This window comes from Protopterus annectens, chromosome 13.part0 (genome assembly GCF_019279795.1).
Source record: "Protopterus annectens isolate FY-2018-M chromosome 13.part0, PAN1.0, whole genome shotgun sequence".
NCBI lineage: Eukaryota > Metazoa > Chordata > Ceratodontiformes > Protopteridae > Protopterus > Protopterus annectens.
The window spans coordinates 63869241-63885010 of NC_056747.1; the positions used below are offsets into that span (position 1 = coordinate 63869241).

The 15770-nt window shown below is 41.7% G+C and overlaps 1 protein-coding gene across 1 annotated transcript in view; it reads right to left on the reverse strand.

Annotated features, from left to right (window-relative positions):
• Positions 1–15770, reverse strand: part of LONP1 (lon peptidase 1, mitochondrial) — an 843750-nt gene that overhangs the window by 112210 nt on the left and 715770 nt on the right. Inside the window, exon 15 of the mRNA XM_044090626.1 lies at positions 11067–11232. Coding sequence (XP_043946561.1) covers positions 11067–11232 — 166 coding nt within the window. The remainder of the gene's footprint in view (positions 1–11066; positions 11233–15770) is intronic.

Sequence of the window (15770 nt, forward strand, 5' to 3'; positions counted from 1 at the left end):
AAGGCCAAGGGGGAAGGAGGGACAGGAATACTGCAACAGAATGTTATGGTAAAATTGTACAGAACTGTTCTATCTTCTTCTATTCATCTGTTGCAATACTTATAACATGAGGGAGAATACCAAGGCTCATGAAGCAATGGATGAGGGCAATAGCTGAGGAGCTTTCTAGGAAGACCTACAGTATGGCTCTGGCAAATCCTGCTCTAGATTTAGAAATTACATCTAATTTACAGTGTTTGGTGAAGTATGGACTGAGACTCATGAAGCTGCTTCGAGAATTGAGTTAGTATCCAATCCCCTTGAAAGAGGTCCCAGATGAGGTAACAACCTTGGTAGAATGAGCCCTAATAGGGGAATGCAGATCTTACCATGGTGAGTGTAGCAAAAGGAAATAGTCTTGGAAATCCAGGAGGACATGGTCTGTTTGGACACAGTCCACTCCAGAACCCTGGGATGGTAAGAAACAAAAAGCTGACCTAAATTTCTAACAGCTTTGTTTTTATCCAAATAAAATCTAGGTTCCCTGTGGACATCTAAGGTATGGAGGACCCTCTTACTAGACTTCTGGAGAGAGAGGAAAAAGGTAGGTAAGTGGATGGACTGATTTAAAGATAGGTCACTGACTACCTTGGACATAAAGGAAAGGTTTGTGCGCAGGGAGACCCTGTCTTTGTGGGATTGTAACTCACAGACTCGTCTGGCTGAAGTTAAGGGTAGGAGTAACACAGCTTTCCAGGAACAGTGCTGAAGAGAAGCTGATACAGCTTGCCCAAAGGATGAGAGAGTCAGCTTTTCCAAAAGAAAGTTAAGGTCCCAGGGAGGCAGAATAGGTTTCCTGGGAGGCATAATGTGTAGGACGCCTTTAAGAAATTGTTTGCCTCAAATCTGCTAGCTGGGGGTGAGGGAGGGGAATAGAGGCAGACAGGAAGATATGACTGGAGTATGAGCTTTTACTGAAGAATAAGCCAAACCACCATTGAGCAATTCACACAAATAAGACAAAACAAAGGGAGTTTCCACTGTTAATAGGTCCTGATTTTGTTTCAGACACCAGACTGAAAAAATATCTTCCATTATGCTATGATTTTCTGGTATTTGGTTTCCTGGCATCCTGCAGGACTGTGAGCATGTCCTTAGAGAATATGTGTGTAAAAGGGAATAGTACCCTATTAATCACAGGGTTAACTGAAGAGTTGCCAAGTGGGGATGGATGAGGGTCCCTTTGTCCTGTGTGAGGAGGTCCACTCTGTGAGGTAACTTGTGGTGACTGCCCTTGGCTAAATGCAGGAGGAGAGGGAACCAGTGATTTCTTGGCCAAAAGGGAGTCACCAGCAAGTTTTATGGTATGTCCTGCTGAATTTTGTACAGGACTTTTGGTATGAGGGGAAGGGGAAGGAATGCATATAGAAACATCCCCTTCCAAGAGAAAGAAAGGGCATCCACTTTCCACACCAGAGGATGGGGCTCTCTGGCACAAAACTGTCAAAGCTGTCTATTCATGGGGGAGGCAAAAAGGTCCGTTTGAGAAATACCCTACTGCTGTACTATGTCTAGAAACACATCTCTTTGGAGCATCCATTCATGGGATGGGGTTTGGGACCTGCTCAGGTAATTTGCCATACAATTTTGAGAGGATGGGATGTACCCTGCCTGAAGAGTTACCTGGAATTTTTCTGCCAGCTCCTAAGCCTGAGGAGCCAGTCTGCATAACAGTAAGGATTTGGTCCCCCAGTTTGTTCACATACCAGAGGACTGTCATATTGTCTGTGAACAGTTATAAACGTCCTGGATGGAATAAGGGGTGGAAAGTTAGCATGACCAGTAGCAGCTCCCTCATTTCCCGTACAGTGATGTGTTCCTTCAACTGAGAGGGAGACCAAAACCCTTGCACTTTCAGTTCGTCGAAGGTTGCTTCCCAACCTAAGTCTGAGGAGCCTGTGCAGATCTCTTGATGATGAGGAGGAGGAGGGTGTAAGCTTAGTCCTGGGATGAGTGACATGATGCATCTACCACTGAAGTTCCCTCTTCAGACAGGGAAGGAGGGGAATGGTGAATTCTAAGGGGTGCTGGTGTTGCATCCAAACTGATTTTAGATACCATTGCCATTTTCTCATGTGGAGTCTGGCTAAGGGGATCATGGGAATGGTGGATGCCATGAGGTCCAAGACCCTCAGGAACTCTGGCTGTAAACCAGTAGAATGTTTTGGAAGCAAAAGGTGAGGTCCTGTACCTTTTGTAGGGGGAGAAAGACCCTCATTTGATCTGTTTGTATCCTGCATCCCAGGAAAATTTGATCCTGTAAAGGCGTGAGAACTGTTTTTTTTTTTTTTTTTTTTTTTTTTTTAAGTTTATGGTGAACCCCAGATTTTGTAGAAGATTGATGGTAAAGGCAGTATTTCATTCCAGCTCCTCTGTGGAGGAAGCTAGAAGGAGAAGTTCATCCAGATATGGAAAGATGTGTATTCCCTGAAGTCTGCAGTGGGTAATCACAGGAGCAAGCCATTTGGTGAAGACTCTGGGTGTGGTAGAAAGCCCAAAGGGCAAGACACAGAACTGAAAATACCATGAAGATACAAAAAAGTGTAAAAGCTTTCTGTAGTTGGGATGGATGGAAATGTGCAGATATGAATCATTGATATCCAGGGTAATCATGAAAACTTGGGCCAGAATGAGTGGGAACAAAGTCAGGAGGGTCAGCATGTGGAAAGTGGGTACTCTTAGGAACGTATTGAGATGTAACAGGTCGAGGATGGGTCTTCACAGACCTTCCTTCCTGGGCACCAGAAACAACCTGGAGCAAAATATTTTATCTATTCGGATTTTGTGGACACATTGCATGGTCCCTTGGTTCAATAATTCTAACAGAACGTCTGGAAAAAAAAGGCAAGTTGTTTCCTGGGAGATTGAGGGATGCCCCTGAAGGAGGGCAGTCGATCCCACATCATGAAGTACCTTTTTGAACGATTGAGAGGACCCAAGCATTTTGAGTTATGCTTTCCTAGGCTGGTAGTAATAGGGGTAGGCGGTGAGAAAGTGGGATGTAGGTGGGGGGGGGACAGTAAAAGAGAAGACAGCTTGTTTGGAAAGGGCCAATTAGATGGATGGGATTGCCAGCAGAGCCTTAGGCTGTTGTGGTCTCCTGTCACTATTTTTTGTTCTTGGTTGTGTGTGAAGGGAATGTCTACTCACAAATACAGGCTTTGTAATTTCTTTAGAACTTGGGTACTGGGGAAACAAAAATAAATTTCAGTTCCTGCAGTTCCTTACCCTTTTCTGCAATGATTTCAACAGGTTAGAAGCTGCAGGTCCAACAAGGCAGAACTGTCTAGAGGAGCATCCATAAGTTTGGCTTTTATGTCCTCAAGTAAGGGCTGAAGTCTTACCCAAGAAAATCTTACCGATCCAGAGGCAACTGCTCTGGTGGAAGCCTCTGCAGCATCATAGCTGTATTGCTATTGAGTGATGTGCTACTTGAGAGGAAGCACTGAGCAAAAAAGGAGCTAAGGTTTTATTTTCTGGGTCTAGTAGGCCTGCAATTACCTGTAAATGTTGGGACACAAGTTCCATTGTGAATTTAGTCATATGTGTTTGGTAATTTATGGCCCTGAATGCTAGAGTGGCAGAAGTATATGCTTTTTTTGGCTAGTCTATTCCAGGATCTTGCTATCCTTATCAGAGAGTAAGAGGGTAGTGGAAGGCAGCAATTTTGAAGGCTTGTCAGAAATCACAGAAGTTGGAGAAGGACATCTGAAGAGAAACTTGCAGTCCTCTGGGATTTTATAGAGGCACTCTGGCTTTTTGGGGGCAGGTGGCTGGGAATCTGGTGGTTGTGAAGCTCAAGCAAATGCATTGAGTACGGCAGGCAAGACAGGAGGGATAGCCGATGGACTAGGTGATTCCACCTGTAATAGGTCATAGTATCTTTTATGTACTTCAGACACTTGGGTGTTATCACATCTGAAGTGGTCTCTCATCTTAGCTGGGGTCTCTCCAAAGAACAGGTCTTTGATTGGTGAGTCTGTGCCAACTGATTCTTCTTCAGAGGAGGTATAATCCATGGGGGAAGGGATCTGAGAAGACTAAGCCAGGGATTCATCCCCTGAAGATGCCTCTTCCTCGAATGTATCCCCTTATTTTTTTTCAAACACCTTTACTGAATTATCACTTGTGACATAGGCAAATTTACACTCATATAAAAGTAATGAAACTCCTGCGGTAGTGGTGCTGCGGTAGCATTGTCGCCTCACAGCAAGACGTTGTCCCGTTCGATTCTCAGCTAGAGCGTCTTCTGTGTGGAGGCATGCATGAATGAGCGTGCCTTCGTTGAAGGTTGTGCGTCAGGGCTGGTAACTCGGCACGTAAAAATCCACTACCAAACATTAGCGGACTGGAGTTCTGCTGTGGCGACCCCTAACTGGGATAAGCCGAAAGACACAACAACAACATAAAAGTAATGAAACTATATTAACATGACAAACACTATACTTCATATATATCGCTATGTATCATATAACCTACGCTATATTAAATAAATTATTCAATTCCTGCCTTTTTTAAACAAGAAACATCTTTATTAAATCATCACTTATTACACAGGCAATCATACATTTATATAAATAGGTTCATAGGTTCATACTAGGCTATCTGCCCGAGGGCATTTACAAGCCTAGCCCATCGTTTTGTGGCTTACGCCACCCCTTTAGTATGGGGAACTATACCCATTATTTTGCTGTGCCTCTGTCGAGCAGTGACACTGAGGTAATCCCTGGGGTATATCTGCGATCTCCCATCCATTGGTCAAGATTTCTCTTGAACAAGGCCAGCGAGGTGCTCTGCCTCACATGTACCGGGATTTTGTTCCACAGCATAGGGAGTCTTTGGGTGATGAATCTATCCCTCCAGCACGCCCTATTAATAGCCATGTCGAGGTTTAAGTCTCCCGCCCTTGTGGCTCTGATGGATCTAGAGTCTTTGAGGTGAAGCATATTCATCAAATCTGGGTTTGACATGGCCTTGTATGTTAGGCAAAGGTCACCTCTGAGCAAGCGGTAAGCGACTGAATAGAGCTGGAGTTCTTTCAGTCGGGCAGCATAGGACAGATTTTTGAGACCCTTTATCCTTTTGGTGAGGAACTTTTGTGGCCTCTCCAGCTGCTGCAAGTGTCGGGTCAGATACATTCCGAATGGGGCATTGTACTCAATCATTGGTCTGATGAGTGATGAGTAAAGGGAGACTATGACCTCCCTTGATCTAGATGAGAATCCCTTCATGATAAGGTGGGCAATGTAGAAGGTCTTCCTAACTACTTTAGCTACATGGGTGTCGAATGACAGACTACTATCTACCTGGGTCCCCAGGTCCCTGATAACTTCTTCTGTGCTCAGTGGATTGCCACCTATTTGGTAGCTAGGGTAACCTTGTTTTTCCCAAGGGTATGACTATGCATTTTTGGCATTTAACTTTAGGCCGTGGCTCTGGCACCAGTTATCCGCTTCTGTGAGACCCTTCTGAAGGATATCTGTGTCAGATGTGTTTTCTACTATGGCGCCAGTTTGCAGTCATCTGCAAACTTTGTCAGCCATAACCCTCCTGTGTTTGCTTGTACTGGAAAAGTAGATGCCAAACAAGAGTGGGCCCAGGACTGAGCCCTGTGGGACACCACTTGTGACAGGCTTTGAGTCTGACATGGCACCAGCAACTCTGACCCTGTGGGTTCTGTCACTCAGCCAGTTTGCAACCCATCTTGTGATGTATGGGTTAACATTTAAGCTGATGAGTTTTTCAATGATACCCGAGTGGGGTATTGTATCGAAGGCCTTAGCCAGATCGAGGTAGGCTGTATGGACTGCCTTTCCTCATCAATGGCTTTGGTGACTGTTTCAAAAAGTCAACCAAGTTTAAAAGGCATGATCTGCCTTTGACAAAGCCAAACTGGGTTGGATCCAAAGTCTGCAAATTCCTATGTCTTTATTTATGAGGTCCATTATGATCCTCTCCATGGCTTTGCAGATAAGGCTTGTCAAGCTAATGGGCCGGTAATTTCCAGGGTCGGTGGAGGCACCGCCTTTGTGAAGTGGGACCACAGTTGCAGTGCGCCACTCCTGGGTGCGTATCCAGAGGTAAGACTTTGATTAAACAGCTGTCCTAGCTGTGGGTTTAATTCTCATTGAGTTCGTGGAGCTCACAGCCGGGGACACCATCAGGTCCCATGGATGCTGTGTTTTTTGCTTTGGAGAGAGCAGTTCTCACTTGGGTGCTGGAGATGTTTGGGGGCTGCAATCGCTTGGTATAGATATCTCTCCTTTTGGGGAGGGGAGAAGTTTGCACTGAACCTGTCAGCCAGTATGTTGGCAATGTCTGTAGGATCAGTAATCTTCACATCATTTTGAACTAGTTCTGAGCATATCTGGGAGTTTCCTCCTAGGTTTCTAACATAGCTAAAGAAGGCCTTATGATTGTCTTTTGAGTCTTTAGCTATTTTTCTCTCGAAATTTGCTTTGGATGATTTTATGAGAGCTCTTAGTTTTTTACTTATAGTGATCAAGGGTGTCTTACCTTTTAAGGATTTTGCTCTATCTTGTAGTAGCTTCCTCCTTTGTTGTAGAGTTTGTTTATGGCTGGGGTCCACCAGACTGGACGCTTGCCTTTGGTACAAAGAGTCTTTGTTTTACTTGGGATTGCCTTATCCATGCAGTCCTGCAGGTGCTGGTAGAAGGCATTTGTAAGTGATTCAGCGGCTTGAGTACTGTTTTCCGCCGGCTCGGGGGCCTTAAAGGAGACCACACTAGTCTTTAGAAGTGTGAAGTCGGCTTTTGAGAAGTTCTTTACTGTGGTCTTTTTATTTCAGGTGGGTGGGATGAGGACCTCCAGTGAGATTAGTTTGTGATCTGATCTCACCAGTGAGGGGTATACTTCCGTTGTTGAACATTGTGCTCCCATGTTCGTGATGATGAGATCAAGTATGTTATCTCCTCTTGTGGGGATGGTGACTAGTTGTTCCATGGCATTTGAGTTTATGAATTCCAGGAACTTTTGGGCTAGGGTGTTTGGGCTTGAGTAGTGTTCCCAGTCTATATTAGGGTAATTGAAGTCACCTAGTATGATGGTGTTTGGTGATACATTTATCCCTCTAGTGTTTTCAGGAAGGCCATGTGAGGTTCCTGAGTTTGTGAGGGTGGCCTGTAACATGCTACAATTTGCAGAGCAGTCTTGCCTACGGTTAATTGCACCTGGATGGTCTCCGATGCATCATGCGTTGCCACCAGTCTTGAGGTGTGGGTGTCCTTGCTGAATATGCATACCCTCCTTTCTTGGTATTGTCCGGATTTTGGGGCCGGAACGCATGATATGAGGTAAAACCTGATAGCTGGGGTGCTCTCAGGTGCCTTGAACCAGGTTTCTGTCACAGCACAGACATCAATGTTCTCCATACTGAGAAGGGCCTCGAGTGCATGCATTTTGAGATTTAGACTTTGGCATTGAGCAGCATTACCCTTAGTTTTTTTCCTTTTTGTGTTCTAGGGTGGTAGGTTTAGAATTTGAGCCTTGCCTAAAAAGGCACTATGGGGTGGCAAGAGCCTTTGCCAATATCCGAATCCCTGGGGTGACAGGTGCAAGCCGCCCTTGCAAGCAGCGTGGCTTGTCCAGCATGTCATCCCAGGCAGACAGATACTGGATCCCCTTTGAATGACACCAGTGTTTAAGCCAATTGTTAAAGCTGATCATCTTATCTCTGTATTGTGGCATCATTCTTGGTGAAGGTAGGATACTGCTCAAGGTCAGGGTCATACCTGCCTGGGCTACATAATCAGAGAGCTCCTCAATGTCTCTTTTCATGTAGTCCAAGGAGGTACGTCTCAGGTCGTTTACACCAGCGTGGACAATGACTGAGTCATAGTTGTACCTGCTGTTGAGAGACCTGAGTGCTTGCGTTATGTGGCGGATTCTAGCGCCCGACAGACAGCTTACTGTGACCTTCTCCTTACTCAGTCTGGTGAGCGGGACGTCAGTGTGTCTGACTATGGAGTCACCAATAACTAGTGTGTCTGGCATAGTGTTTGGCCTTAAGGGCTGTGACTGTTTGACACTCTGACTGTGAGGTCTATGTGTTGCAGGTGTTGTGTTCTGAGGTGGTGGTTGTTTGGGTGTCTGCTTTGGTGGCCTCTGCTGTTTTGGTAGATTTTTGATCAGAGCCTCCGAGTATGTCTTTGTGTGTTTATGTGTATGATTTGAGGTTGTAATGGTACTATGTGAGACTGGGTCTATAGTGTGTGTGGTAACCTTCTCCTCCTGACTGGTCTTGCCAGTCCTATGTTGAGAGAGCTCAGCCTCCAGTTTGGCCGTATAGTTGCATCTCTCGCATGTATTTGTGTTTTGTGGGAGGAGGAGAGGGTTGTCTGTGTACATGAGGCAATTGTAAATGAAAAGAAGCCACACCGACACAATCCTAGTTACAAGCATTTTACATCACAGACCATACTGACACATTCCCAGTTGCAAACATTATGCATCACTTATAATCTACCCAATCATTTTCAGTCAAACATTACATAGCTCATTTAAGTCCTGCCGCCTTTTAGACCTCACTCCTCCTTGTATGCATCGTTCCCACAATTCCCATGTTTTCCTACATAGTTTGCTCCTACCCTTTTCTAAAGATTCTCCAGTTCTTTCAAGTGGAGAAAGTGTACTGGGTTGGGGGGCTGTAAAACCTGGACAAGGCCTAAGTGATGTAAGGGCACTGAAAAGGCCCTGAGTGAATTGCTTCCCATCGCTAGCAGGTTCTTTTGGAGGAGGCAAATGCTTGTTTCTTTGTTTCTTTTTCCCATGCAGGTCTGCTTTATGTAGGGTCAGAGAGCCCGACATAGGCTTGCATTCGATCAGGTCAGAATCTACCTTTTCCCAAACAAGGATCTGTGGAATCCCCTTAGGGCCTTCCATAATCACAAGCCGTGGTTCCCCTCAGACATCCAACGTATACTGGTCGATGTTGGGTTGCCTACTGCAGGAAACTCCCTCATGTAATGAATACTGCAATAGATGAATAGAAGAACAACCATGGTCTATCAAGTCTCAGACCACTGTAGCCTCCTTTCCCCCAATCCTGTCCTATACTTTCCCCAGTTGTCCAGCACATCTTCAAAACTCTCTACCACTGTAGTGTACCTATCTACCACTTCAGGCCACACATTACAGGGTTCTAAAGTAATACTGAGCCGTCCACCTCTCAGCTGCAGCAATAACTTACTTTTAAAAGATGGGCCAGTCTCCCATGCATATACTGAATGTCTGCCATCTACAAGGCCCCTAACATTTTATTGGTGTCCCACCATTGACTGTGGTTTATATATTTAAAAATATAAACAGTATTGTTGCAGAATGCAAAGTACCACTGCTTTGTCAGCTAACCATCGCAGATTTACAGAGCGCTCACAGCATGTAATGCATTTCCAATATAACTCCAGTCAGAAACGTAACCGCTACAGTGTGTCTTGGGTGTATGTGACCACTAGGGGAAGAAATCACACTTATTTCTTGACATTTTAGTAGGAAAAGACAGTCAAACATCCATCAGCAAAAACAAATCAGAGGACAGATTGGAACAGTTTTGTTACTAAAATTTCAAAAAAATGTCCATGTTTCAACATAGCTCTTCTGATCAAGATTTTCTTGCAAGAACAGGCAGTTTCCATGAGTAAAATTAACTTGCTGTTCAGCTTTTATTTGCTCTTGATGCTATTTTTAATACAGTTTTGCAAGTATTCACGAGCAAACAATTAAACCAATGCAATGAATACAAGGTTTTAATATCTTTCACAGTACAAAGTCTAGTATTTGACTGTATTTGGGATCCTTCGATAATGTAAAATGACAGTGTTCTTTCTGACCATGCAGTGTGATGTGTAAATGGCAAAGGAGCTGTTTGCCTTTTTTTTATACAGAGACGTGTATAACTGCAGTCCTGACATACAGTTCTATTTCTTATATTAGTTGTGTTAAACTGTCCTTTCATAACCAAAGATTTTCTTAGTAAGAAATAAAACATTGGATAGCCTGTAGGGTGGAGGTTTGGTTGTGACAGTAAACTGGCAAGTCCATTGGGAAAGGTGTAGGTGTAAGCTGATGTGAAATGTTATATCCCATTAGGTAAAGTTCTATATCTATCTAAAAATTATTTTCACTCCACTGGTTGTATAAAATGACTCCGTTTTTACTGAACCTTGAATCTAGAGTCAGGACTGAAATAATGTAGCATAGATTTTACCAATTTTAAAACCAAAAATAATAAAAGAACCAAGCACGCAAGAGTTAGTAGCTGGTAGGTATTTGAAGCAGGAATAACTGCAGTTCACAGAGAACACACCAGGGAACTAGAAATACAGAGCCTTAAGACGTTTATATCAGCTTCCTCTGAGAAGCCTCGATAGCTACAGCCAGCAGACGATGTTGTGTGTGTCTCTCTGAGTAAACAGACTCACAAGTAGCCATTTGGCTTTAATGCACATATCAACCAGAGGCTTAGTAACGCAAAGTTATGCAAATCACTTAGCAGACTAGTCAGTTACTGCCCCAAATGCCACCCATATTCCTTACCTTCTGTCCTTCAACTTCATCCCTTACAAGTTGCCATCAATGTGGTGTCTACAAATTATACTGCATTTAACTATTTCCTAAAGTACATGTCCTTCTGATTATAACACTGACCTTCGCCTTTCCCTCACCATTCTGATTACTGATTTCTAAGCTTTCTGGTAACACATTTATTTCTTTCCTCTGTATTGCATTCAGTAGAAAATGCTCCAAAAGTAACCCAGCAGTGCACTGTAGAATTAGACAACCAAGCGTTAACTTAAAAGTAAACTCTGTAACTACATTTCTTGATGCAATACTATAAGATGAATACTTTAAGATATATTACATTGTTGAATGTTGATTTATAAACCAGATTTTCCAGAAATTACCAGAGAATCAGCAACTGGCTATGCTTCTGCATACAGATTTTTAGTTTTCTAAACACTGTAAGAAGAAAATCAGTTACACACATGAGACCTGGCAAACTGGCTTACCCATAGCAGTCCATGCCAACCCCATCACTACTCCTGGAGGTGTGACATCATACATCTTGTCCACTGTAAAAACCGGCTTTCCAACAAAATCCTGCAGGTTATCTGGTGTCACTGTAAGACAATCCACCTCTCCACTTATGATCTTGTAGGCAGACTTCCTCAGCACCTACGTAAAACAGATAAAACGTAACTATTAATCAAGTTTATGTTAAAACAAATTATACAGCTCTGAAAAGTAATGTTGAGTCGCAATGACTGCAGTCCCCACAAAAAAGCAGCTTCAAGACTAACTATTGTTGTGAAAAAGTATTATGCCTCATGTTTATTCTTCAGTAAATAAATAATGACTAGTAATGTCTTCAAAATGAGTCAAATACAATATTTATGGTATTTTCATGTCAAAAGAAAGAAGAAAAACAGATGCATTCTTGTGCAAGATGTACACTTTCATATGACTTAAGTAGTAATCTTATACTTTTAAGTGCCTTACAACTACATTTTCTCTTTTGGCAAACTATAGTGTAATGCCAGATAACCGAATGCAAAGTTATCTGTCAGTACACATGAAAGAGTTAAGGGAGATTATGTTGAAGAGCCTAGTTTCAAAAAGTTAACGAATTGTGGCAGATATCTGTGGAAATCAGAGTAATCAAATATAGAACAGTTACACTCTGGCCTTCTCAGGCTGGGGGATGAGTCTTGGCAAGGCTCTCTGCGAGATAGTGTGGACTGGTACTGAACGTTGCAAGGCTGAAGGACAATAAAATTCAACACAAATGACTCACATTTTAAAATTAATATTTGTAAAGCATTCACATGAGAAGAACGAGTGTTGAAAATATTTTAAATTACACTGATTTGCTAAAATTAATGCAACATCAAAATTCTGCATGCAGGCAGCTGATAAAAAATGTGTGCATATATATATATATATATATATATATATATATGTGTATGTATGTATGTATGTATAGATAGATATACACACACACACACACACATACACTGTGTGTGTGTGCATATGTATATATATATATATATATATATATATATATATATATATATATATATATATATATATATATATATATGTCTATTTCAGAAGACTGAAAAACCAAAAGGGTGACCATTCAAAATACTGAACACATTTTTAATGCAGGAGGCAAGGCCCCCTGCACCCTTGCTAACTATAAATATCAACTCCAAGATCGCACAACAGTGGAGAAGCAGCAAATTCCATCATTCAATATTTTGAATTTTCAGTCTTCTGAAGTAGGCCATGTATCTATATTTATCTATATATATAATGTGTGCGTGAAGTATTTTTTTCTGTTCTTTGAGATTGTCTAAATATTTTAGCAGGAAGTTTCCCAGTACTGTTTTCGAATAAACCGTATGTACTGTATGACAATAATAATGGAAAATGTTACTAAATTATTTTCTGACTAATGTATATGTACTCATGTTATAAGTTAAAATATTACAATTTAATAAAAATGCTTAAAAGAATACAGCCTTGAAAAGCAACTATTTAAACTAGACTCCACTGCAACCTCATTTACGTAGAACGTATGTAACTTAACTGAACTAGATCCCATACAGTTTGTTTTCTGAAACGCAAGTTCTTCCTTCTGAAAGTGGAAAATTTCTTTCAAAATTATAGTGGCTAACCACACCCTGCTCTCAGGGTGGACATTCAAGTTGTAATGGTAGGAGAAAGTCTGGAAGGATATTCAAGTAGCTGTTTCACAGGCACTCTTTGTAGATATATTTTTGAAGACAGCTGCTGTGGTGACCACTGCTCTGGCAGTGTTCACTGACTGCAGCTCTGGGGCCTCCTACTACAATCAAAGCAGAAGGGTACACAACAGTTATAGCTAGCTATACGCTTAGACTTTCTTTGGAATACTGTTTGCCTACATTTCCAGGCATAAAGAAATCAAAAGCTGATTTGTTTTAATAACCTTTCTCCTCTGAGCTGTCTCTCAATACCCAACAAATGCAAAATCCTTTCCTGGAGCTTATGGGGATTTAGGTAAAAGGTAGAAACGTGGATAGTCTATTTGACTGCTAGTCCAGAAACCACCTTAAGCATGAAAGGAGTTGGTCAAAGGCTCACTTTTTCTTTGCGGAAGACTGTGTCTAAGAAAAGTAAGCTCAGATGACATGAAACTAAGCTCTACAACAGATTTCTGAAATGACTACTTGTCAACATTACAGTTCTTCCATACTGCAGAATATACCATATACCAAAGACAGAACACTTCAGCATTTTAACATCCATTCAAAGCCTCACACACAAGTGACATGGATACTGGTGTGATTACGGAATTCTTAAAGGCACCTGCCTGTGTAATCAAGGAGTGCTCCCAGGTAAATTCAAAACTAAATGAGTTAAAAAACATTTTTAAAAGGTTTAAATGCCACAAAAATTAATTTGCAGTGCCTGCATCACCTCCTTTTCTTCTCTTGTTGCCTCAGCAGAACACTGCATTTCAACAATCGAACCTGGGGAATCCATGGACCTGATTTTCCTGTATGCCACACACGTTCCTCTAGAAGTTAACAAACACTTCACAAACAGCTACACAAAGCCTGGCTCAAGTTTTAGAGGGATGGATCCCAGAATGCAACTCAGGAGACCAGGGTTTGATTAGAAGGCACAACACTGGAACAGGCAGGCAAGTGGGGTGGAGGAGTAAATCTATACAGCCCTCCAGACTCCTCAGAAGGTGGGTGGGTGGGGTTTGCATACATTCAAATGGACACAATGACTGGGGAGATCACCTCTCATGCTGTGAAGGGAGGGGCACTGCAACTTGGAGGGAATACCCCTTGTGGAAATGAGGGGGGCTGTCCTCTACAGACAGCCCACCACTGCACACCTCTCCCTATCCACACAGCTAGATCCAGGGAGAAAACTGAAAACATTTGAACCATATCTGGCAAATGATGGTCCCTCTTGGTTGACCCTTACCCCGTTGATGGGGAAAAAAATGGGCCAATTGACTAGGAAGGTGGTGATGATCAAGAGTAGGCAGGAGAAGAGCTAGCCAGGGTACGGCAATGGTATGGGTTACGGCACTCGGGGGGGGGGGGGAATATATATATATTATAAAGAGACATAGTTATACTAATCTACATTCACACAAACACACACATATGTATATGTATATATATATAATATATATATATGTCTATGACATTTCGCTGAAAATTTCTGACATAGGGTCCAAATCACCGAAAATAGTACTGACACTGTATATGCCCTTTTCCTCCACTGTAGTGCGATCTCTGAGTGAGAATATTAATGTGAGGGGTATGGGGGGCATAGCCACCCACCCAGTACAGTTTAATATTGTCTAGTATTGTTTTATATTGTCCAGTCCCTATTAAAAGGGTAAGTAAGTAGTTCATAACCTGAGTAGGTGGGGGGGTGTACCCCCCACCCCCCTACATTAATATTCTCACTCCGAGATCACACTACAGTGGAGGAAAAGGGCATATACAATGTCAGTACTATTTTTGGCAATTTGGACCCTATGTCAGACATATTCGGCGAAATGGATTTTCGACAAAATGTCATAGACCCATATATATATATATATATATATATATATATATATATATATATATATATATATATATATATATATATGCATGTATATGTATATATATATATATATATATATATATATATATATATATATATATATATATAAAAACACTATGTACACACACTCACTCTCTCTAAATATATATATATATATATATATATATATATATATATATATATATATACATACACAAACAAACACACACACACACACACACACACATTATATACAAAACATATGAACATGCACAGACTACAGATACCTTTAAAAATATAATGATATGATGAGTGGATTTTTAACATCAAACAGTGTGGCTTAAAATCCATGTAATCTTTAGAAGGGAAACAAAATACGTGCAAGGCAAATCCTACAGCAGTCAGGGTCCTAGGCTAGCCTGAAAGACGGGCATCTAGTCCTGTAACTGGTGACCTAGGTTCAATCAGCAACGTTGATAATGGACAACTGATAATGATGGAAAGCAATGATGAAGGCAAATGCCTGCTTAAGTTAACAGGTGAGGGGGTTTCTTGCTGCAATAGCAATCCCTAAGGGATCCTGGGGGGACTGCAGACATAAATACAAACTGAAGCAGATCCCCCTCAAACTCACCCTACAGAAAAACTTGTACAAGCACTTCACAACTACATGCCTGCTGAATGGGGAGTGGGTGAAATGTCTGTATGTGTGGCAAATATAAAAATAAACTGTCAGCCCAGCTATCTGGAATTTTGTAAATAATTGTCATTTAATAATTTTAATATGATTTACATAGAAGTGTGACAGAAGGAGATACTGCCAGCACAGCTATCTGGAATGTTGTAAATAGTTATATGTCATTAGTGAATATCAGCAGGATGCAACTGCTTGCGTTACCACTATATTAGAACTGTACATCCTACTGCATAGATGTGTGCTGAAGAGATATTTTATACACTATTGTAATTGTTTAGATGTATGCATTTTAAAAGGAGATTAGCTTGCAAAACTTAATAATAGTTGAGACTGAAGTACTTTATTGATGGGCCATAAACAAGAGATGTTTTCTTAAAGTTTCAGTCAACAAGGACAGGATGTGTACACTACAGGA